The 23709-nt window shown below is 42.9% G+C and overlaps 1 protein-coding gene across 5 annotated transcripts in view; it reads right to left on the reverse strand.

Annotated features, from left to right (window-relative positions):
- The window catches only part of FBXO25 (F-box protein 25), a 168424-nt gene extending 145209 nt beyond the window's left edge, over window positions 1-23215 (reverse strand). For 2 of the 5 annotated variants that reach the window (XM_029595770.1, XM_029595774.1), the window contains exons 1-2: window positions 22804-23123; window positions 10094-10237 (exon numbers count right to left, since the gene is read on the reverse strand). In XM_029595770.1, coding sequence (XP_029451630.1) covers window positions 10094-10230 — 137 coding nt within the window. In that variant the 5' untranslated portion in view covers window positions 10231-10237; window positions 22804-23123. The other 3 variants (XM_029595771.1, XM_029595772.1, XM_029595773.1) reach the window with 3 other exon arrangements.
- Window positions 23216-23709: the final 494 nt, after the last annotated feature.

Genomic DNA, 23709 nt, shown 5'->3' on the forward strand with positions numbered 1-23709 from the left:
CAGTCTGTTAAACTCTCACTCTTTTTTTTTTCACACAGCTTTATGGAGTCAACCTAGATTAACTTCTTGAAGGGGTCGAGGGAGCAGCTGAAGCAGTTTCGGTGGTGAGTAACCAGGAGCTCCTGGCCTTCACCCACCGAACTGAGACTGGTGAAACCCTGACAGGGATGTCTAATCCCTCAGACGCCCAGCTTCCAGTGAGGGATGACCCACGAAGGTGCCTAACACCTCAGGAAGTGACCGCAACAAAAAGAAAAAAAGCTAAACTGAAAATTCCAACTAAAAACTAATGAAGACTACAGGAGTGCATCTCTACCATCTGCTAGAGTCAGAGAAATACTGAGGGATTGCAGGTAGCACTCTTGTATATATGGCAGTGCCCAAAGATTTTGCTCTCTGACTATCTGCTGGTAGAGATACACAACCCACTGGTTTGGACTGATCTGGGTATGTTCAGGAATTAGTTATTATATGTATGCAGACAATGTAAAATTTATTTTTTTATTTATTTATCTTTATATACTGACTTTAAAATTAATATCAAGGCGGTTTACAGTAATGGAATTTGCAGTAGCAAGATTCAAAAATACACATATAACGAACTTATCACTATAGAATTTATATTGTTTTTTACTAAAATGTTAGGCTAAAATACATATTACTTCAATATTTGAATTAAAAAGACTTAAAATATAATAATATTTATAAAAAGAATTCTAAAAGTTAAAAATAGCCCTTCCATATTCATCCCCCTTCCTTTTCCCTAGCTGTCCCTACCTTACTCCTACCCTTCTTTGTAGCCTTGTTCCCCATCTAAACCCTTTCTATATTATTTCTTTTTCTAATCCCTCATCCAATAAACGGCACTGAAGTAGAGGGTCAGTTGGCTTGATTAAAAGCCTGTTCAAATAACCAGGTCTTTATCTGCTTCTTAAAGCTGTTAATATTTTCCTCCAAGCGAATTTCGACCGGTAAGGAATTCCACAGCTTTGGTCCAGCCAAGGACAGTGACCTCTCTCTCACTGAACCCAAATGAGCTAATTTAGGTGATGGAATTGTTAATAGTGCTTGCCCAAGCGATCTTAGGTTCCGGACTGGAACGTGAATGCGCAGTGAAGCATTCAGCCATTTGGTATTGCTTCCGTATATGGCTTTGTGAATTAAGGTAAGTCACTTACAGGTCTATCCAGTACGGAGCGGTAGGAAGAGCTGCGTTAGTGCCCAGCGCACCTGCGGTTGCCGCACGCACAGTGCAGCTCACCTACCGCTCGATCCTGAACTATAATTTCATGCAAATGTAAACCGCATCTAAGAAGGGTCCGTGAAGCGTTAGGCCCGCGCAACCCATTTTACTGGATAGAGCGCCTATACAGGATCCTGGGTGCGCGGGCCTAACGCTTCACGCCACGCTGGTATCTGTCATTTCAAATGTCATTTGAAATGACAGATACCAGGAAGTCGGGACTGCCAGTCCCCCCCTCCCCTCCTCCCGAAGCAGGGCGCGAAAAGCAGCCTTGCTCCGGGAGGAGGGGAGAAGGGACTGGCAGTACGAAGCGGCGAAGCGACTTACTTTTTGCAGCCCCCTCCGGACATCGGACGACCTCTCCTGCCTCCAGCTGCTCGCGAAGATGGACACCTGCAAAAAGTAAGTTGCTTCGCCGCTTCACACTGTCAGTGTCTCTTCTTCCCTCCTCCCGGAGCAAGGCTGCTTTTCGCGCCCTGCTTCGGGAGGAGGGAAGAAGAGACACGGACAGTGTGAAGCAGGGAAGCAACTTACTTTTTGCGTCCATCTTCGCGAGCAGCTGGAGGCAGGAGAGGTCGTCCGATGTCCGGAGGGGGCTGCAAAAAGTAAGTCGCTTCGCCGCTTCGTACTGTCAGCCCCTTCTTCCCTCCTCCCGGACCAAGGCTGCTTTTCGCGCCCTGCTTCGGGAGGAGGGAAGAAGAGACGTCTTGAGCAGCCAATTGCACGCACAGGGGCCGCTTTCCCCCGTGCAGGCGTCCATCTTCGCCGGGAGGCAGGGGAGCCACGATCTGTTCCTGCTGATGGCCGGAGGGCTGCAAAAAAAAGTAAGTCGCGCAGCGGGAGGCAGGAGAGGTCCGATGTCCAGAGGGGGCTGCAAAAAGTAAGTTGCTTCGCCGCTTCACACTGTCAGTGTCTCTTCTTCCCTCCTCCCGAAGCAGGGCGCGAAAAGCAGCCTTGCTCCGGGAGGAGGGAAGAAGGGGCTGGCAGTACGAAGCGGCGAAGCGACTTACTTTTTGCAGCCCCCTCCGGACATACGTTTTTTTCGCTTTTTTTTTTTTTTTGCTTCGGGAGGAGGGGAGAGGACTGGGGCTGCCCCGGAAACCGGCACCCATGATCGCGGCCGGGGCAGGTGAGCGGGGGCTGGGGGAAAGCTTGCCGCCTACCCTTACCCCTGCCTCTACCGCAGGGGTAAGGGTAGGCGGTAAGTTAGCAGGTTAAACGCGCGACAAAACGGCAGGGAAAAATAGCAATAGTCGGGGCGCGGGTTACGGGATGCTAGGGAATAGCTAATTCGCTCGTTTGCATGCAATATACATGCCGCGTGCGGAAGGGGTTGCCCGGGGATTTTAGGACGCGGTAGGAGTAGGTTAAAGGGGCTTCGGGATCGCAGGAAGGGCTAACGCGGCAGGAAAGTGAGTAGAATGCGGGTTAGGAGCAGGGTAAACGCGGCCGCACTTTACTGGATAGACCTGTTATATTGGATACGAAACTGAACTGGTAACCAATGTAGCTTCATCAATACGGGAGAAACATGATCACACCTATTTGTATTGGACAGAAGTCGTGCCGCAGCATTATGCAACAATTGCAGCGGGCTAATAGTTGATGTTGGAACCCCTAGGAGTAACGCATTACAGTAATCTAATTTTGGTAATATCAGGGCCTGCAAAACAATTCTGAAATCATTTAAGTGCAACAGTGGCTTCAATTTCCTTAACACTCTTAATTTATAGAAGCCATCCTTTATAGTTGCCTTTATTGTTGCTTTCATGCTCAGCTCAGAATCAAGAATATAGCCCAAGTCTCTGACTTCGCGTAAGATCTTATATGACTGGGTATGAGTTGAGATGTCTGCCTCTATTTTCTCTGTGACCTTGTTGCAAATGAGCAATATTTACGTTTTGGAATTATTTAGTGCTAATGACATGTGTGTGAGGAGCTGTTTTATTGACTTGAAATACATGTCCCATAATTTCAATGTGGCTGATAAAGAATCTCTTATAGGTATCAAAATCTGGATGTCATCGGCAAACAAAAAATGTACCAACCCCAGTCCTGCTAAAAATCTACATAGTGGGGCCATATAAATATTAAACAGAGTTGGCGAAAGGGAGGAGCCCTGTGGAACTCCCTTATGGAGGTCCACTACCTCAGATTCAGCTGTTCCCAATTTAACTACATATGATCTGTTAGAGAAAAGATTTAAACCAACTCAATGTTTTGTCTGAGAGCCCAATTTCCTGTAGTCTTGAAATTAATGCTTCATGACTGACGGTATCAAATGCTGCTGAAATATCTAACAAAATTAACAGATAAGAAGTATTTTGATCGAAGCCTCTTTGAATAGTAGTATCACATAGTGAGATTAAAAGAGTCTCGGTGTTGTGGGATTTCCTAAAACCATATTGTGAAGCTTATTGTGCCCTACCCCACAAAATAAGAAGTTGATGTCATAGTTCTGAATATATGTCAAATTTAAGTAAATGAATGAATGACAAGAGACTGGCATTGAATGTAAAAAAATGAAAAATTAAAAAAATTAAAAACTATTGTGGGTTGGGTGATGTCTGCCCCGGTTACCACTATGCAGGTGAAAATTGCTGGTTAATGCTCTGTAATCGCCATCAGCCTTGAAGCACAGGATTTAGGGCAGTGGTTCTCAACCTTTCTAATGCCGTGACCCCGAAATACAGTTCCTCATGTTGCGGTGACCCCTTGCCCCGCCCTCGCCCCGCGAGGGCGGGGTGAGGGTGGGGCTTTGGTCATATGGGGGCAGGGTTATGGATGGGGTTGGATTTTAGTGCATACTTATTTATTATGACATTTATAAACAGAACCACCATTCCTCATAAAACAATAAAATTAAGAAACATAAAGCATCAGTTATAATAGTAAAACCATACTAATAAAAGAATATTTTAAAATTACTGATAAATAGAATTTCTATTAATTAAAATCATATACATTTTTATAATTTCCCAAACACCAATAATATTTCAAAACAGCACATATATCAAATAACACACAATAATTAAAACTAATAAGGATTTTAAAAAGCCCCTGCTGTCCATACATGGGAGCTCTTGATTTCCAGTCACCCTGATATTGTCGAGGATTAGGAGGTTATCCTCTCTCTCTCTCTCTCACACATACACTCACATGTCCATTCTCTCTCACACATACACTGTCACATACTTACACATTCATGCTCTTATACCCACCATAACCTCTCACTCTCACAGACACTGATACACTCTCAGGGTGTAAGACACTCTCCCCCCCCCCCCCCCCCCCCCCACTCACACACTCTTACTCCCCTGGATTTTCTCATACACACTCATGCTCTCACTCTTACTGGCTCCCTCACAACCTCAGAGCCTCTCAGATAAAACTCTATGCAGCAGAAATAATGCTGAATGTTGAGAATTGTGTTATGCAGACTAATCTGGAAAATGCACTAATTTCTACATGAGTCATAATGAATCAGTCCTCAGCTGCAGGCATCAATTGATTATCCTGGCTCCCTTTATGTTTGCCAAATACAGTTCATGTGTAACAGCAATCCTAATTCTCCACCAGATCAAGCTGATTTCACATCCCACTTCATACTTTGTCACCTTCAGCTGAGTCAAACAATTAATCTAATTACTGCCACTGCTGCCACGTGGCTATTGGGGAGGCACTGATTGCTGCTATTGGCACTGAAGCCCATTCTGCTGCCTCCTCTGTGCAGGCCCCGTGGGTTTCCACTTCCTCCATGTTGATCTCGTACATTGTGAGATCCGCCATAGAGAAAGTGCTACTCTTGCACATTCCCAAAGATTACATGTGCCAATCAGTAAAAAGTAATTTATTTTTTTTTACATCTGCTTCCCTTTCTAATTTTTTGCCATTTCCTTTTATATTGCCTTTTTTTCTATTTCTTTTCTCTCCACCTGTCTTCTTCCCTCAAACACACAGTCAGGTTCTCATTCTCACATGCATTTCTCTCTCACACACACACATACACAGGCTCTCACTGGCACAGGCTGTCTGAGTCTCACACACAGGCTCTCTCACACCCCCACATGCTGCCTTGCTCAAGCACAGGCTCTCACTCTTACATGCTGTCTCTTTCACACACACAGAGGCTCTCACATGCTGTCTCTGCAAACACACACAGTCTCTCAACTCATCTCATACTCGCACACACCTCTCTCTCACCTCTGGGCCTCTTCTTTACGGGTTGCCACAGGATGGGCTCTGCAGTGGCCCTAGTCTTCCCGGCCCCGCTGCTCCTCTTCTGCACGCGGCTGAAGCGCCTCTTCTACCCACGCGGCTGACGCGCCTCCTCCTTCCTCCCCATGCGGCTCCGGCAACATTTGTCTTCCGGGGCAGGGCAGGCAGGCAGGAAGTAGGAGGAGCACCTGCAGTGGCTGATACACCTCCTTCCTGCCTGCGCGGCTCCAGCAACATACGTCACTGCGACGTGCTACCTTTTTGGGCCACGTCTCTTCTCTTTTGGGGTTGGAGGAGGCAAGTCGCCAGCTTCGCCCCGCCTCCCCACAGCAGCCGTGGCGCCACGGACCGGCAAAAAACCCCAACGGCCCGGTACTGGTTCGCGGACCGGTGGTTGGGGACCTGCTTTAGGCGCAGGGCCAGTGCAAGGGTATTAGGCGCTCTAGGCGAAACGTCAGCTATGCCGCCCCCCCCCCCCCCGCCTCCACACACAATTAACTTACATTGTGCATTAATGAAAATAACGAAGTCTGTATTTATAACAGAACACTTATTTGACATTTTTATGCCATGTAAACCATTGAGATGATTTGTCTTATCGACGGTATAGAAACTCTTTTATAAATAAATAAATAAAAATATATAAAATAAACATAAACCAAAGCTATACTTGTTGCTCAAACAAAAAAAGCAGACACATCACATAATATTAAATAATTAAAATGGCAGTCAATCAAGAAAAATGAACTTAAAAAGCCATGTTTACTTACCCCCTCCAGCAGCTCTCTTACTCTTCTTCCATGCAGGCTGTAGTACACACCAGAAGCAGCAGTAGTGGCTAAGCTCTATACCAGGGGTCAGGAACCTTTTTGGCTGAGAGAGCCATAAACGCCACATATTTTAAAATGTAATTCCATGAGAGCCATACAATATGTTTAAAACTAAATACAAGTAAATGTGTGCATTTTATGTAAGATCACACTTTTAAAGTACAATAAGTCTCTGAAAATATTACACCAGGCCTTAAGACACCAATACATCTCCTATTAGGAAAACGGACCAAGTCAGGCTGCTATAGAGTCCTACACAGAAACTACACGCCAGCAGAAAACCTCACCTGAATCACGTGCTGTCCCTCACCTAACATAGAATAAAGAGACCAAAACGCATAACAAGAAGCATGCAGAAAAAACTGAATTGGAAACTGCAACAAGCCAGAGTCTCTGTATGCAGTGTAACAAAGGAAAAAAGAAACATCACCCATCCTTATAAAACAAATCAAGAAATATAAAATCATCAGCAGTAAAACTGTACTAACAAAAAGAACATATTTCGAAACAGCTGATGAGTGGAATATCCAATAATTAAAAACTCATATAAAACATTTCCAGATACCAACAAAATATTTAAAAATAGCAGACACAAAGACCCAGTAATGAAAAATAATAAGGATACAAAAATTTTTTTGCTCTGCATACCTGGGAACATTTGATATCCAGGTGTCCTGAGATTGTTCTGAATTAGCAGGAGGTGGGGTGGTTTGCTTGGAACTTTCTCCTCTCTGTCACATACCAGCGCTCTCTCTCACACTGGCTCTCAATGACACACCTATACACACATGCTCTCAGTACTCACATATACACATGTTTTTTCTCTCTCATATAGGCTCTTAATTACACATTTACACACATGCTGTCTATCTTTTCACGCTTACACACACACACAGGCTTTCAATCACATAAATACATGCTGTCTTTTTCTCTCACACACAGACTCTCATTCACATGCTTACAAACATGTCCTCTCTTTCTCTCATTTACACACAGGCTCTCAATCACATACTCACATGCTCCGTCACCTAAATCAGCTCTCAATCACACACAGACACACATGATCTCTCTCTCTCATTTAAACACAGGCTCTCAATCACATACTCACATGCTCCATCACCTAAACCAGCTGTCAGACACAGACACACATGATCTCTCTCTTACTTATACACACAGGCTCTTAATCATACATACACATGATTTCTCTCACACACAAAGGATCTCAATCATACACACATACTCTTTCACACAAACTTACACATACAGGTTCCCAATGGTAAACTTACATTCATGCTCTCTCTCTCTCACAGGCAGGCTCTCAATCACAGACATACTCTCTTTCACATACATAGGCTCTCAATCATTCACATACATGCAATCTCTCACTCACACACACAGGATCTCAAACACACATGCTTGCTCGTTCATTCACTCTCTCTCTCCCCCACCCCGGGAACTCGCAGCAGCAGCAGCCTCCTTCCAACGCTAACCTCTTCATTTTCAGCCCTTGCGGAGGCGGAGTCCCATCGGCCGCGGTTGAAACTCCATTTTCCTCCGAGCCGCGCTGCAGTCTTCTTCCCGGACACTAGCGTGGCCTCTTCTTCCCGCGCAGGCACCCGATGCTCTCCACGTCCTCTTCCGGGCCGCGGGAAGAAGAGAGCACACCGGCGTGCTCTCTTCTTCCCGCGGCCCGGAAGAGGAAGTGGAGAGCATCGGGTGCCTGTGCGGGAAGACTCCCACGCAGGCACCCGGCTGACACCCGATGACTCCCGCGCAGGCACCCGGCTGACTCCAGTCGTGCCCGGCGTGCTCTCTTCTCCTCCCCCCCCCCCCCCCCGCGGCCCGGAAGAGGAAGTGGAGAGCATCGGGTGCCTGCGCGGAAGAAGAGACCACACTAGCGTGGTCTCTTCTTCCCGCGCAGGCACCCGATGCTCTCCACTTCCTCTTCCGGACCGCGGGGGGGGGGGGGGGTGGGCGGGAAGAAGAGAGCACGCCCGGTGCCACTGACTCCAGCTGTCCTGCCGCGTTCCGCCCGGGCTGACAGCAAAGGACTCACATGCTTGAAAGCGCGGCTCTCTTAATTTTACCGGGGCAGTGCCGCCCCCGGGAAGCTGGCGCTCTAGGTGACCGCCTAGTGCTTCCGCCGGCCCTGTTTAGGCGACCCCTGCGTTTTGGTCGTTCGACCCCCGCCGGGGTCGCGACCCACAGGTTGAGAACCGCTGATTTAGGGGTTTTGCCAGATTCAACGCTGACCTTGTGAGCACAGGTAAAACTGATGACTAAAATTTTTTTTTTTTTAATTGAAGAGCCTTACGAATCATGACATGCGAAGGGTGGTGCAGGCATCAGTACTGAGTTGCATAGATTACTGTAATGCTCTTTATTGTGGTCTGCCTAAAACATTACTAATTGTCTTGCAATTAGTAAAAATTTCTGTGGCCAGACAGTATTGAGTATACCATATACTGAGCGAATTTCTCCACATTTGCTGAAGTTACATTGGTTACCAGTACAGTATAGAATTAACTTTAAGGTATTAACTACAGAAATAGAAATGACGGCAGAAGACCAAACGGCCCATCCAGTCTGCGCAGCAAGCTTTCACACTTTTTTTTTCTCATACTTATCTGTTACTATGATGTATAAGATACAAAATAAAAGTTTGCAATGCTTTGCTGACAAATTTAGGAATTATATACCAACTCAAACACAGAAACTGCTAGAAATTCCATCATTAAACAATTGAAAACTAAAGGAAACAAGGAAGACTGCTTTAATTGTAGCAGGACCAAGTCTATGGAATTCTATCCCATATAAGCTATGTAGTGAAAATGATTATTTAAAATTCAGGAAGGGTATCAAGACTTACTTTTTTAAACAAGGTTTTGATCTATGTTGATGCCAACAAATAATGTGTTTTAATGTTTTTCACTGTGTGTGAGATATGTTTATGTATTTTTTTTTTGTAAATTCATACTTATCAATGAAAACTGCGGTATATAAATTGTATGTTTTTTATTTATCATACAATTTGTCATAAAAAAGTATTTCAACCTTAACAGCCCAAACTGTAGGAAATTATTTTAAGGAGTTATTTTACATTACGTGAAGAACTTTGTACCACAATAGAAATTAGTGGAGCAGAGAATCACTCATATTACTAGTGTAATTATTTAATATAAGGCCTATAAATTCTGAGAACAGATATGCCATTTTTTTTTTAGCTTGCCTTGTAACAAGAAAAAAAGTCATGAGATCAGCTATATTAAGGAGCAATTACTCATGAGCCTAACTGTGCAGATATCAGGGAAAACAGGACAGTAGCAATTTAACCACACCTGTTTGTTGATGTGATAAAGATAGCTGGGGCCTCAAGAACACATGGGAGTAGCCCAGAAAAAACCCGAAAATAGGACAAAGGTTAGCAGAATCAACATAAAAAGTCCTACCTAAAGCTAACTGAAATCAAAGAAATAACAGAACAGAGGAAAAGCTTGTTGGAGATTACAGTGGTTAATGAAGTGCCAGATGAACTGTTCCTGGCTTTCCAGCGCTGTGTTTTCATCTTTCCAAAGATATATAAGACTCACATTGGAAACTGTGAGAGAAAATATTGTATATATTCTTTAATGCAAAACTAATTTGGCGCACTTTGTTGCTTATTCTCAGATTTATAAGTAAAACATTTATAAACAAATGAGTTGGGTATTCTATGACAAAATAATCACAAATTTTCCTACCCACTACACAAATATTAATATATCAAGAAAATTCTACTGAAGCTATATTTTCTAAAACTTACATTTTATAATTGATGATGTTGAACTGGTTGCTCTCTCTCTCAAATTCCTGACTGTAGACCTCACATCTTTTCCACCCATCCTCTGTTTTCATCCAGCTCCATCCAGGAGATCGCCAATCCTGGCCCAAAAATGGCATAATTTACCTGTTGAAAATAATTACATATTATGGATTAAGAGGGCAATATTAAAACTGGCCACATCAGTGCAAACGACATATGCCGTTTTTACCAAATAGGGTTCGCACCAATAATCAAAGCACAACTAAAGTGTGTAGTTTTGCTTTGATTACTGTTACAGGAAAAAGTAGCCACAATAATTTGTGCTTGCTTTTTCTGACCAAAACTAAAACTACACACGTTATTACCTCCCCCAACCATAGGAATGCCTTGAAACAGTGCAGATAAAATTTACCTTAATTTTACCCGCATAAAACAGTGGACAATGTTCCAAAAGCCTTTCCCAATGGTTTTGAAAATCCTGCTACTCATGGATAAAACAAGCTAAATATAACTAACTACAAATATATGTTTCAAGGCGCTGAAAGAAACTTTAGTAACAGCTACACTCATATGCTTTTCACAGAAGTTAATGCTAAAGTACCCAGCATTAATTCCATATGAATCTATATGTATTACAGAGGAGAAAATGTATGCAGCCCCCTCACCTTCCCTCTCTCCGGTCCAGTAATAATCCACAACAGTTGCAGGGTAACTGGAAATTAAAATTTCTCAGGTATTGAAAAGGGGAGATTTTTTTAATCCTTAATTCTAATTGAGTATTATTTGATAACTGTTTTGAAATATTTTATTGGTGTTTGTGAAATTTATAAAAAAAGTTTATATGAATGTTTAATGTTCTATTCATCAGCTGTTTTGAAATATGTATTCTTTTTACTATTATGACTGGTTGAGGTTCCAAAGAGGCACCAGCCACTTCAGGGGTGGTCGGATCTGCTTGACTCCTTTCAGAAAGTGGGAGACATCCGAGTGAGAGGCTATGCTGCCGCTCTCGCTCTTGCGGCCACCTGTACCTTGATGAAGTTGAGAGACAATCCCTTCTGTAGGCTGTTCTGCAGGAATTCCAAAATTGCAGGAATTTTGACTGAACCTGGTATGATGTCACGGTCCTCGCATCAGGCTTCAAATACTCTCCAAATCCTTATGTATGTTAGGGATGTCGAGAACTTGCGTGCTCGGAGTAGGGTGTCAATTACTGCCCCCGAGTATCCGCTCTTCCTTAGGCGAGTCCTCTCAATGGCCAGACCGTAAGAGAGAATAAAGCTGGATCCTTGTTGAGGATCGCTCCCCTGTTGGAGTAGGTCTGTGTGGGGGTAGCTGAAGGGGGATCCCTGTCAGCAGTCTTCGCATGTCTGCGTACCACGATCTTCTTGGCCAGTCCGGGGCCACTAGAAGTACTGGTCCCCTGTGGTGTTCTATCTTGTGGATGATTGCACCCAATAGGGCCATGGCGAGAAGGCGTATAACAGAGTCTCCTGTGGTCAGGTCTGTACCAGGGTATCGATTCCCTGGGACTGGGGTTCCCGCCTGCAGCTGAAGAAACTGGGTACTTGGGCGTTGGACTGGTTTGCCAGGAGGTCCATGGTTGGTGGTCCCCAACGGTTTACTATCAATTGGAATGCTGTGGTCGACAGCCTCCATTCTCCTGGATCTAGACTTTCTCTGCTGAGGTAGTCCGCAGCAACGTTGTCTTTCCCGGCGATGTGGATGGCCGAGATCTCGTGAAGATTCACTTCCTCCCATGACATTAGGAGGTCTATTTCCAGAGACACCTGTTGGCTTCTGGTTCCTCCCTGACGGTTGATGTAGACCACTGTTGTGGTGTTGTCCGACATTATTCTGACCGCTTTGTCTCGGAGTCTGTGACCGAACCTTGGGCAGGCTAGTCTGACTGCCCGGGCTTCTAGGCGATTGATGTTCCATCCTGACTCTTCTTCGTTCCATTGCACTTGGGCGGTTAGCTCTTGGCAGTGTGCTCCCCAGCCTCGTAAGCTGGCATCCGTGGTGAGTTAGGATAGTCTCGTTCCCTGGCTCAGATAGGCTTCTTGTAGTCACCATCGTAGTGAGCCCAAACTCTGTCCAGGAGCTGAAGACGTATGGTGTAGTTCTGGGACAGTGGATTCCATCGTGATAGTAGTGAGCGTTGTAGGGGTCTCATGTGAGCGTTGTAGGGGTCTCATGTGAGCTCATGCCCATGGCACTACTTCCAGTGTGGATGCCATGAGGCCGAGGACTTGTAGGTAATCCCATGCTGTGGGGCAAAGTTCACTCAACAGGGTTCGTAACTGGGTCATCTGTGCAGCTCTAATGTGGCACGCTGGGCAAAGACCCTGAGCTTTGAGTTTCTTTTCCAGTGGTGCCATGGCTTGTGCGCGTAAGATACAGTTGTGCGCTCTGGTGAGTCAAGGCTGTGCGCTTAGGTTTGGTGAGCGCTCAGGGAGATGTGCGCGTTATTATGCGCACAGATCGAACTTATGCGCCCGGCACAGTAAACGTGTGGTGCTGCGCGTCGCTTGTGCGCACAAGGTATGTGTGCTCACAGCTCGCCTCTGTGCGCTCAGATCGGAACGGCGAACAGGGCGGCGAACAGATCAAAATGGTGACGGCGACCACGCGGACAATATAGTGACCACCTCGGAGGGTCTCCACATGGGAGGACCCTCGGATCTGACTGGGGTCTAGCCCTGCTAGGGCAGATCAACCCGGTGGCATTGGTGCCAGCTGGTGAACTGTGCGATTCCTCAAGCTTCGGAGACTTTTAAATAGATTTCTACTTTACCTTGTCTTGGCGCTTCCCGGTCTCATTCCAGGCAATCTCCGGCTGCAGGGGGAAAGAGAAAATACCTTCACCACCGCGCTCGAAGTTGCACCCGCTGCCTCTCAGCCTCCGATGTCAGGGGCTAGATCCCTGCCGAGGGTCGGCTACCAAACCAGGGTTTACCTCCGAGGGATCGCGGAAATCACCTCAGGAATTCTCAACTGGGGGAGGGACCCAATAGGTGTCACCGCAGGAGAGCGGGGCTCGTCTGTAGAGGTAAGATTTTTCCTTATTTTGGTTCTCTTTGGTAAATTACTCTAACGCTGTGCGAGCGTGCATAGAGTCCCTAACTGCTATGGAGACGGAAAATACTGAAGAGCTGCACTTCCTGCAGGGCTGACGTCAGATTGAAATCTGATCCGTCTCCAACTGCTATCAGGAGTACACTATACCCATTGGTCCTGAGTCCATCTGCTACATGCTAGGAAATGATTATTTACCATCTCAAATGACTAGAGGATATTCCCTGAAACTAAGTAGCAGATTTTTAAAAAATTTAAAAAAATATATATTTGAGAAAGTATTTTTCACTCAATGCACAATTGAGATGTAGAATTTGTTGCCAGAAGATACAGTTAAGTGATCTAGCATAGCTGGGTTTAAAAGATGTTTTGACAGCTTCCTGGAGGAAAAATCCATAAACAATTAGCCCAGTGAACATGGGAAAGCCATTGCTTATCCCTGGAAGTCAGCAACAAGGAATTAATCTACTTTTGGGGATCTGCTGGGTAGTTAGAAACAGCAGAAAAAGACGATACAGTGAGGACAGCATTTTATAAACTGCTAATACAACCTAGGCTGAAATCACTGATGCCCCTGACTTCTGCACAGTTTTGCTTTTTTTTTTTTTTTTTTTAACAGGTCTATATTACTGTAGCTCTCTTTACATTAATACCATAAGAGCCTTGCACTAATACCATAAGAGCCTTGCAGATCGTACAGAATTCTGTTTCCCATACTCTAACTGGGGCTGACATCAGAGATCATATCACCCCTGCTCTCCAGACTCTCCACTAGTTATCTATCCAGTCAAGGATTAGGTTTAAAATGGCTATGTTAGCTCATCAACTGTTAAATATCTCTTTCTTGATGATACATGTGCCATTTTTCACATATATCATCTTTCGCAAACCTTATGATCAGCACTACATGCTCTCCTAGAGGTGCCGTTCCTATGACCTGCGCGCCTTGCTTAGACCAGAGAGCATGCCTTGGGTCTCCAGCCCACTCTGTTGGAACTCCCTTCCTGAACAACTTTGTTTGACTTGTTGGACGTTGTTCAAATATTCTTTGAAAACTTTTCTATTTAGCAGGCCTTTGAATGTAATACTTTGAAGTGGTGTCAAACAGAGGTCTTTAGTGGTTGACTCATATTTGGTATATGTTGTCTTTGGAGCAAAATTTAAACATTATGATTATCTGTTTTACTTACAAATTTGCTGGGAAGAGATTTATTTATTTTTATTTATAAAATTTATAACATGCTCATCCAAGAGTTCAAGGCAGCTTACAATAATGTAATATACACAATTCAAATAGAGATAAATCAGTAATGATAAAACATAAAATCCAGAAACGGATTCAACAATCTTGCAGAGGTTAACAGATTTCATAAATATAATGTCAGTGCTGAGACATGTTATCTCCTTAGTTTTTTAACTTGCTTCCCACCATGTGGGTTTATTTGGTTTGTTTTTTTTTTAGATCCTTACACCTAAGCTTTGCATATGGTAATAATTTATTATTATGTGGTTACAAAGCACCTTCAGTCTGGGAAATTATGATGACTGGCATTTTAAGTTTCACAATAATTTTACTTTAGTCTCCCATTTGTTTGTTTAATCCCTTTATAATTCTATTTTGATTTTTCTGTTCACAGCCCGGAGTGCCCATCCGTCCATTGTTTATTCATTTTTTTTTAATTATATATATATATATATATATATATATTTATTTATTTTTTTTAAACAGATTTGAGAGAGATTGTGGGCATGTTTTATACTATTTCTTAACTCTTCCTTTTTTAAATTTACATGTTTTGTTTTTTGTCCTTGTCCTCTTTAAGTGTCATTTAGCAAAATATATGGATTTTAAGGACATTGTATCCGCATGAGTTGCTGCAAATAGGCAAACACTGCTATCATTGTCTAACAGGTAGTTACAGAGTTCTTCAACATGCTGGTTCATTGCTTTCCTCTTCATTTTTAATTTTTAACTATAACATATTTTAGAATTTCATATAGGCACTGATTGAATACACTGGTATATACATATTCTGTACCATTAGTTCTTAGGATGGGAGGATAATGTGAAACATTTAATTGATACTGGATAATAGGAGGTCAAGTTGTTGACACTAACTAAAACATACCAACCCTTGCTTTGTATTTTAATAGCTCACGGATACACAGCAAGCTGTTTTCTAAAATATTTGATTACTAAGTAGCCACTTTGCAAATCAGCATTTTAATCTGTACCATTTTCCTTATAATACCTGTCAATCTGATTGGTTAATATTCTTGTGTTTTCCTTTGTTGTTTAGTTTTATTAAATATATTTTTATATAATTTTTATTATGTCAGCATGGTTTTGTTTATGTATATATTTATATATGAATAAATATATATTGGTTGAATTTGTTTTTATGTAGCCCCTGAAGCAGCTCCGAACAGAGCAAAACTCGGCCTGAGTCGGGCTTTTTATGATGGATTGTACTAATAAATTCCTTGGTATTTACTGATCTTCTTCGTCATCTGGTCGCTACTTTAAATAATTTAGCACATGATACTGTTCACCTGTACTCAGGCAGCGCATTATAAAGGGAATGTCCAGCAACTGAAAATGCTAATTCCACAATTGGACCAAGATGCACAAATTTAGTTGAAGCAATTTTCTTAAACAACTCAGAGTCACTTATTTTGCCTTGATTAGAAGATAAATATAAAACAAAAATATATTATACCTCACCACAAACTTTGGATGTGAGTGTATAATAAAATATTTTAAATTAAATAAATAAATATAGTCTACCCATCCATACCAATTTCTTAACTCTACAATTCTTACCACTCCCTGAGAGATCACCTGTGCTTATCCCATGCTTTCTTGTATTCAGATACTGTCCTTATCTCCATTACCTCCCCTGGAAGACTGTTCCATGCATCTACCACCCTTTCTGTAAAGAAATATTTCTTTAGATTACTCTCCTTTAACCCTCAACCCTTGACTGCCTCATTCCAGAGCCTCCTTTCTATCAAAAAGAGGCCCACCCTCTGGCACATTGATATCTTGAAAATATTTAAATGCCTCTATTATATCTCCTCCCGCGCACCTTATTTCTAGGATACCCATAATGAATATGTATGAAACATATTTGCATGCACTGTTTCCAATATATGCAAATATTTCATGCATATTCATTAGGATTACTTGAAAATCAGACTGGCATCAGAACCACTGCTCTAGACCAGGGGTTCTCAACCCAGTCCTCAGGACACACTTAGACAGTCAGTGGGGAAAAATGACTAATTTTTCTGGTAAATATCAATTTATTTTGGTGAACAGAAGCCAGAACAGTAAAAAAAATATATATATATATATTAAGCAGATTAGTATCCTACAGTAGGGATTTCCAAACTTTTTATGAACAGAGCCACATAACTTTCAAAATCATTCACAGACCTAGATGAAAATTTGAATGGCCTATTCTCCCAGCATGTCAGCTTTTCTCACCCATATATTATATTAATAAAGAATCACCATATTGAGATGCCAAAATCGCTTGATTTTTAAAGTTTAAAATTTAGAAGGCAAGACCATAACACGCTGACTGCCCCCATATGATGTGCATGAATTACGCTCTATTTTTGAGTGTTGAGAATTGTTATAATCATAGGTCTGCCCAGTCTACAACATTTTTTATTTAATTTTTAACTGCAAATAAAAGAACTTATGTCCATTAAAGTCTCCGTGATGAGTCTGAAATTGTGAACTCGACATGTTTCAAAAAGTAGCTTAGAAGCTATCAACTGCTTAGAAAACTGCTATCAGCATCTATTGATATCCAGATCTATTATAAAATCTTTATTAATATTTTGCATTGGTGCTCTTAAGAGTTTCATTTGGATTCTCTCCCAACATCCCCTCTCAATCCTACCCCTCCCAGTATCTCTTTCTTTCTACTTACCCACAGCATCTCCATTCTCCCGTTTTTCTCCTTTCCCCTCAGCATACCCACTTCTCTCACCTTTTCTTTTCCCCCCACCCATTTTCCTTTTTCATCATCCCTCCCAATGTCTTCTTCCTCCCTCCTCCCAGGATACAGTTCCTGTGCCTCTCCTCTCAGCAGCTACTCCAGTAATAGTTTTCGGCTTCCTTCCTAACAGCAACCCCATGATATCTCCAGCACAACTCCAGTGGTTATTTTGGCTTCCTGCTCCTACAGCAGCTCTGGCCTCCCTCCACCAGTGCAACTCCATCTTTAGTGGCAATTACATTCTTCTTCTTAAGGTTTGGGCATTTGGTCATGACTGCAGCATGCATGTGCATGCTGCTCCATACTTATTGTGCTGTACGTATGGTCCGGGAGCAGTTCCTGTGCAGGCCCTACTGTCAGTCTTCTAGGACAGTGGTTCTTAACCTTTTTCCCATCGTGACACACCTGACAGACCATGCTCACACATGTGACACACTGCTCTTTACAATTCATGGTGGAAATAAAAAATAAAGGCCCAGTATTATTTTTTATTGTTAAGAATGACACAAGGGAAAGATACATATTCTGTCTGAACAGAAACTGCATAAATATTAAACATCCCATACCAAAACAGCAATTTCCAGTACTCAAACAGTAAACACCTTACCTAGGAAAAGGCAACACTGAAAATATTACACCAGGCCTTAAGACACCAATACACCTTCTATTACGAAAATGGACCAAGTCAGGCTGCTATAGAGCCCTACACAGAAACTACATGCCAGCAGAATGCCTCACCTCGGTCACATGTGCAAACCCTCACCTAACAAAGAATAAAGAGACCAAAACGCATAACTAGAAGCATGCAGACAAAAACTGAATTGGAAACTCCAACAAGCCAGGGTCTCTGTATGCAGTGTAACTAAAGAAAAAAGGGAAACATCACCAGTCCTTATAAAACAAATCAAGAAATATAAAATCAATAGCAGCAAAACCATACTAACAAAAAGAACAGCTTTAGAAACAGCTGATAAATGGAATATACAATAATTAAAAACTCATATCAAAATTTCTAGATACCAATAAAATATTTCAAAATAGCAGACACAAAGGGCCAATAATGAAAAATAATGACACAAAAAATGTTTTGCTCTGCATATCTGAGAACGTCTGATATCCAAGTGCCCTGAGATTGTTTTGAATTAGCAGGAGGAGGGATGATTTGCTTGCAACTTTCTCCTCTCTCTCTCTCACACTGGCTCTCAATCACTCATATACATATGCTTTTGTAATTACACATTACACACATGCTGTGTCTTTTCACGCTTACACATACAGGCTTTCAATCTCACACATACATGCTGTCTTTTTCTCACACACAGACTCTCATTCACATGCTTACACACATGCACTCACTCTCTCTCATTTACACACAGGCTCTCAATCATATATTCACATTCTCCCTCACCTAAACCAGCTCTCAATCACACACAGACACACATACTCTCTCTCTTACTTATACACACAGGAGTAGATTTTAAAAGGAGCGCACGTGTACGCCCGATTGTGCACTCCGAGCCCCGCTGCCTCCTCCGTTCCCTCCCCCCTAACCTAACCTTCCCACCCCTTCCCCTCCCAGCCCTACTCTAACCCCCCCCCCAAAATGTTTCTTACCTTTTGCGCCTGCCTCTGGGCAGCCTGCCGGTGCAATCCTCCAACACAATGGCAATGACCGCTCTGCCGGAGGCCTCTGGCCCCACCCCCAGACCGCCCCGGGACTTACACGCGTCCTGGGGCTTTTTAAAATAGGCCCAGCACGCATAACCCTTTTAAAATCCAGCCCACAGGGTCTTAATTATATATACATGTGATCTCTCTCACACACAAAGGATCTCAATCACACATGCATACTCTTTCACACAAACAGGTTTTCAATCACAAACTTACACATACAGGTTTTCAGTCATGCACTTCCATTCATGCTCTCTCACACACAGGCTCTCAATCACACACACACTCTCTTTCACATATACAGGCTCTCAATCATTCACAAACATGCTGTCTCACTCATACACACACATACATACACACAGCACCTCAACCACATATGCTTGCTCATTCACTCACTCCCCCCCTCCCGAACCAGCGACAGAACCAGCCTCCTCCACTTCCAACCCTAAAGTTAGCAGCAACTTCCGTCACTTCATTTTCAGCCCTCGCGGACAAAAGGAGTCCCATCGGCCACGGAGTTGACGTTCTTCGTTTTTCTCCAAGACACGCTGCTCATTCCTCAGGCTGCCCCTCTCTTCTCTTCTTCAGGCTGACGCTGCCTGCACTAGCATGGTCTCTTCTTCCCACGCACACACCTGCTGCTCACTACTTCCTCTTCCGGGCTGCGGGGGGGCAGGAAGAAGAGAGCATGCCGGTGCCACAGACTCGAGCTGTCCTGCCGCGTTCCGCCCGGGAGGACCTATTTTGCTCGGGTAGGGGGACCGGAAAGTGTGGCAATACACCTGCGTGTGCTTGGCAACACACTGGTGTGTCGCAACACACCGGGTTGAGAACCACTGTTCTAGGAGAAAGATGCTGGAAAGCACAGCAGGCCTGCAGCTATGTTTTTGAAATTAAGGTGAAAATCAATTTAAACTCGTTTGCACTTTTGCAAAATCCAGAAGTTTATCCGTGAAAATCAGTTTAAACTGAAAATGAAGGACCTCAGGTGTGATGTGCAAGAGGAAGAGATTATTTGTTCTTCATTTACTTCTTAAACTCTGTGCACTAAATCCAGTACACAAGAAACTATGAATTAACTTTTAGGTCATATTATCTGAACAGAATAATCTTGCCCTTATCTAGATGAAGTTTACTATGATACCAAACATCATGGAATGGAATGAAGGGATAAATATCCAGCCAGTCATAAATGAGATGCAACACTACAGCTTTTAATGCTTCCTACCCTTATTGTAACATGGCAAAGGCAAAAAGTCAAATAGGATTCAGACGACAGCCTATGCTGGGCCCTGACGTTTATAGTCCAGGGTACTGATATGCAGACATTAGGGATAAAGCTCAGGACTACTTCTACAGCCAAGTCCAAAGCAAAACACATTCAAGCAGTATTGTCTGTATCAAGAAGGCTGCTCACCCCATAAATATATTGCTAGCAATAATTTTGTTATGGTTTGATAGTTTGGTTTTGATTGTAAATATTACTACCCTTAACACAGAGTAGCAATTACCACCCTTCACAGAAAAATGGGGATAATCTGCAAGGAGCAGCAGTTACTACCATAAGAAACTTGCTGGGCAGACTGGATGGTCTTTTTCTGCTTTCATTACAGTGTAACTGGTTCAGAAGCGGTTTACAAAACAAAAATATAGATTTGCTTTATTATTAGATTTTAAAGTTACCATTACTACACAGAAAATAGTAAATGTCTGCAGAAACCAAGAACTACCGACCACTTTCAGAATTTTGCACAACTGTGATAGTTTTACATCTTAGACCTCTTATAGGTATTAGGGCTTCACATATAAGATGCTGAGGACTTCATCATAACCTACAATATTAACACCAAGTTTAATCATCTAATTTGGTAGTGAAGGCTCATTCTATTTAATACTGATAAATAAGTAAAGCGCTCATACGCAAACTGAAAAAAAGAAGATGAACCATTTATTCAAGCAAAGGCTCCATTACCAAAATATTAAAGAAACAAATGGCTTTGTATTGAGCATAAGACCTATTTGGACAGATAACCAGCAGATACAGTACATCTCATAGCCTTTACTATGATTTTAATCTAACTTATGCTATCATACTCATACAAAATTAAGATTAGAATATTTTGGGAATGTCAATTACTTTAACTAGCTTGCTTTTAAGTATATGGGGCATTTGTTTCATGTAAAACAAAATTCCAAAATTGAAACTGAGCATACAAACACAAATTTGGGCATCTGGTGGTCAACAACAGAACACTAGGCCTTCATTTAACCTCACCTGGAAATTTTTTACTTCTCCTAAAACATTTATAAAATACTCTCAAAAACAAAAGTTAAAGTAATTGATTTTCAAAATATATTCTTTGCCCTTTAAAACTGAAATAATAACTAGGGCTACTGATTTTAGGTTTTAACCAATAAACCCCCGATGCAAAAAAAAAAAAAGGTATTTATTAGATAAACACTAGTAAAACACCACTTTCCCTAGTACTCTCTCAACTCATCTTTGCCTACCCTGGATCCTCAGCCTTGTTTTTGTGCTTTTTCCATGCTAACAACTTCTCAGCTGTACAAGTGTTTGTATCTGATTCAACTGGAAAAGGTACCTAACAATAGTATCTGTGCCAGGAAAACACAGAATTTTGGTACCAACAAAAACCCCTAATTAGCTGGAAAACAAACATCTAAATGTACAATTAATAAACACCTACAATCCTAAAATTAAAGCCCTAATTATGATTAACTTCTTTGCAGGATGTCATAACCAATGCTCCTAGTTCCACTGGCAGCTCAAGGATAGATTATCTGGTAATTCTGTAGGATGTTTACATGTGGACACATATTAGTATGTACATAACACCCAATTTTAGATTTTCAAGTTTGAAATGTTTCTTTAAAAACTATTTTAAAAGGTTTGCTATCCACTGCTGCATCTGAATTTCTTTTGCTTTCATTGTCTTTTATGTCCCTTTCACTCTCTCTACAAATATTTGCAATTTTTTTAGCTCCTTTATCTTCCAACTTTCTTCCTTACTTCACTTTCTCTCCCTTCTTTTCACTGAGCTTCCCAATCTTCCTTTTCTTCTCTTCTTTCCAGTCTCTCATTCCTCTCCAGTCTCCAAACTCATTTCATCTGCTCTTACACCGCCCTCCCCCCTTTTCCTCTTCACCAGTCTCTGGTTCTCATCTCTACTTTCCTGTCCCATTCTTTCACGTTATCGATTCCTTCCCACAATACTTTTCTACACTCTAGCCCAACACTGCTACCACCGTCTCCTTTCTGGAATGGGTGGCCGTGAGCAGCCAACAGCTAAACGTCAGTCAGAAAGGTAGCTGAAGAGTGGGAAATTATCAGGTCAAGTGTATGAAAGCAGCTTGCCTCGATTTCGCAAAGAGCAAAGTCTGGAGCAGTTGCTGGCAACATCAGCACATTGAATGCAGTGATCATAACATGTTTGGTTTTTTTTCCACTGAATTTTTCAGAATCAAAACAGTTTCTATAACTCCACACTAGAAAGCATTAACAAATGCTCAAGTTCAAATACAGCAACTTTCTTCATTTCAAAGGATTGCCGTATTGTACATAGACCTGAAAACGAGAACCTAGCTCTGGAAAAGGTGGCAAAATGTATATGGTCCAAAAAATAAAAAGATCTACTTAAACTAGACCATGTTGGCAAGGCCACTACTTCTAGAGAGTTGAAACTGTAACAAATTTCGATCACTACACCAGAGCCACAAACCGCCGTATACCTCTGCAAACCTCCCCAACCTTTTGCCTACTTCCTGTCACCAAGAGGAAAGGACCACGCACCCTGGGCAGAAGTTGTTCCTATTCTACCTAAATAGCTTTTTTTTTTTTTTTCCCAGTTTACATTCACAAACGTAAACTATCAGCAGAGCCCCGTTTTCAGCTGCGGGAAAAAAACAACAAGCACAGTCGCTCCTTACCTGAAAGTAAAGGCGACGGCGGCCTCGGAAATTCCTTTCAACAACAGAAAGCAAAAGCACTCGCGCTCACTAGAAACACTGCGTACCGGCACCAACCTCCAACACATCGACCAGCGGACCCGCTTTCTCGTGTCATAAAGAAAATGGAAAAAGACGGAAGTTCTACACCAAAGCACAGCAACAACGGTTAGGTTGGGACAGGGAAGGAGGAAGAAGGAGGAGGAGGAGGGAAGTGCGTCACGTGACACTGAACGCTTGCAGGGGAATTGGGCGCCCTAGGCCCCTTCACACTTGTGCTGCCGCCCGCCCGCCCGCAAAAGAAAACGTACAATATACCTGGTTGTCCAGGTGGGGGCCCGGGAGCGATCTACCGCTCCCGGGTCCTCGGGTGCCACTAACCAAAATGGCGCCGGTGGCCTTTAGCCCCTACCATGTACCAGGGGCTACCGGTGCCATTGGTTGGCCCCTGTCACATGGTAGGGGCCAAAGGCTACCGGCGCCATTCCGCTGGACCACAAGGGGGGCGTCGGGAGGGGGGCACGGTGAGGCGGGGGCTGGCAGAATTTTGAAAGGGCACTTTTTGTCCTTTCAAAATTCTGCCGCCTGCCGCGGCGCCCCCTAAATCGCGGCGCCCTAGGCACAGGCCTAGCTCGCTTAGTGGTTCCTCTGGCCCTGCACGTGTCAATGTTTTGGTCAGAGAGCCTCGGAGCGCCGCACGTCATGCATCACGTGGTAATGTGAACTGTAGATATCCTGCTTCTGGGTAAACAGCAGTACTATAGCAGCCGATGCAGTAATCTGTGCGTCAAGAAACTATGCTCTGGATTTCAGCGCACATTGTTAATGCCCAGATCATTTTTTTTTAAATTTACGATGCAGTAAGCTGATGATATTCAAATGTATCAT

The sequence above is a fragment of the Rhinatrema bivittatum genome, chromosome 3 (assembly GCF_901001135.1).
Source record: "Rhinatrema bivittatum chromosome 3, aRhiBiv1.1, whole genome shotgun sequence".
Classification (NCBI taxonomy): Eukaryota; Metazoa; Chordata; class Amphibia; order Gymnophiona; family Rhinatrematidae; genus Rhinatrema; species Rhinatrema bivittatum.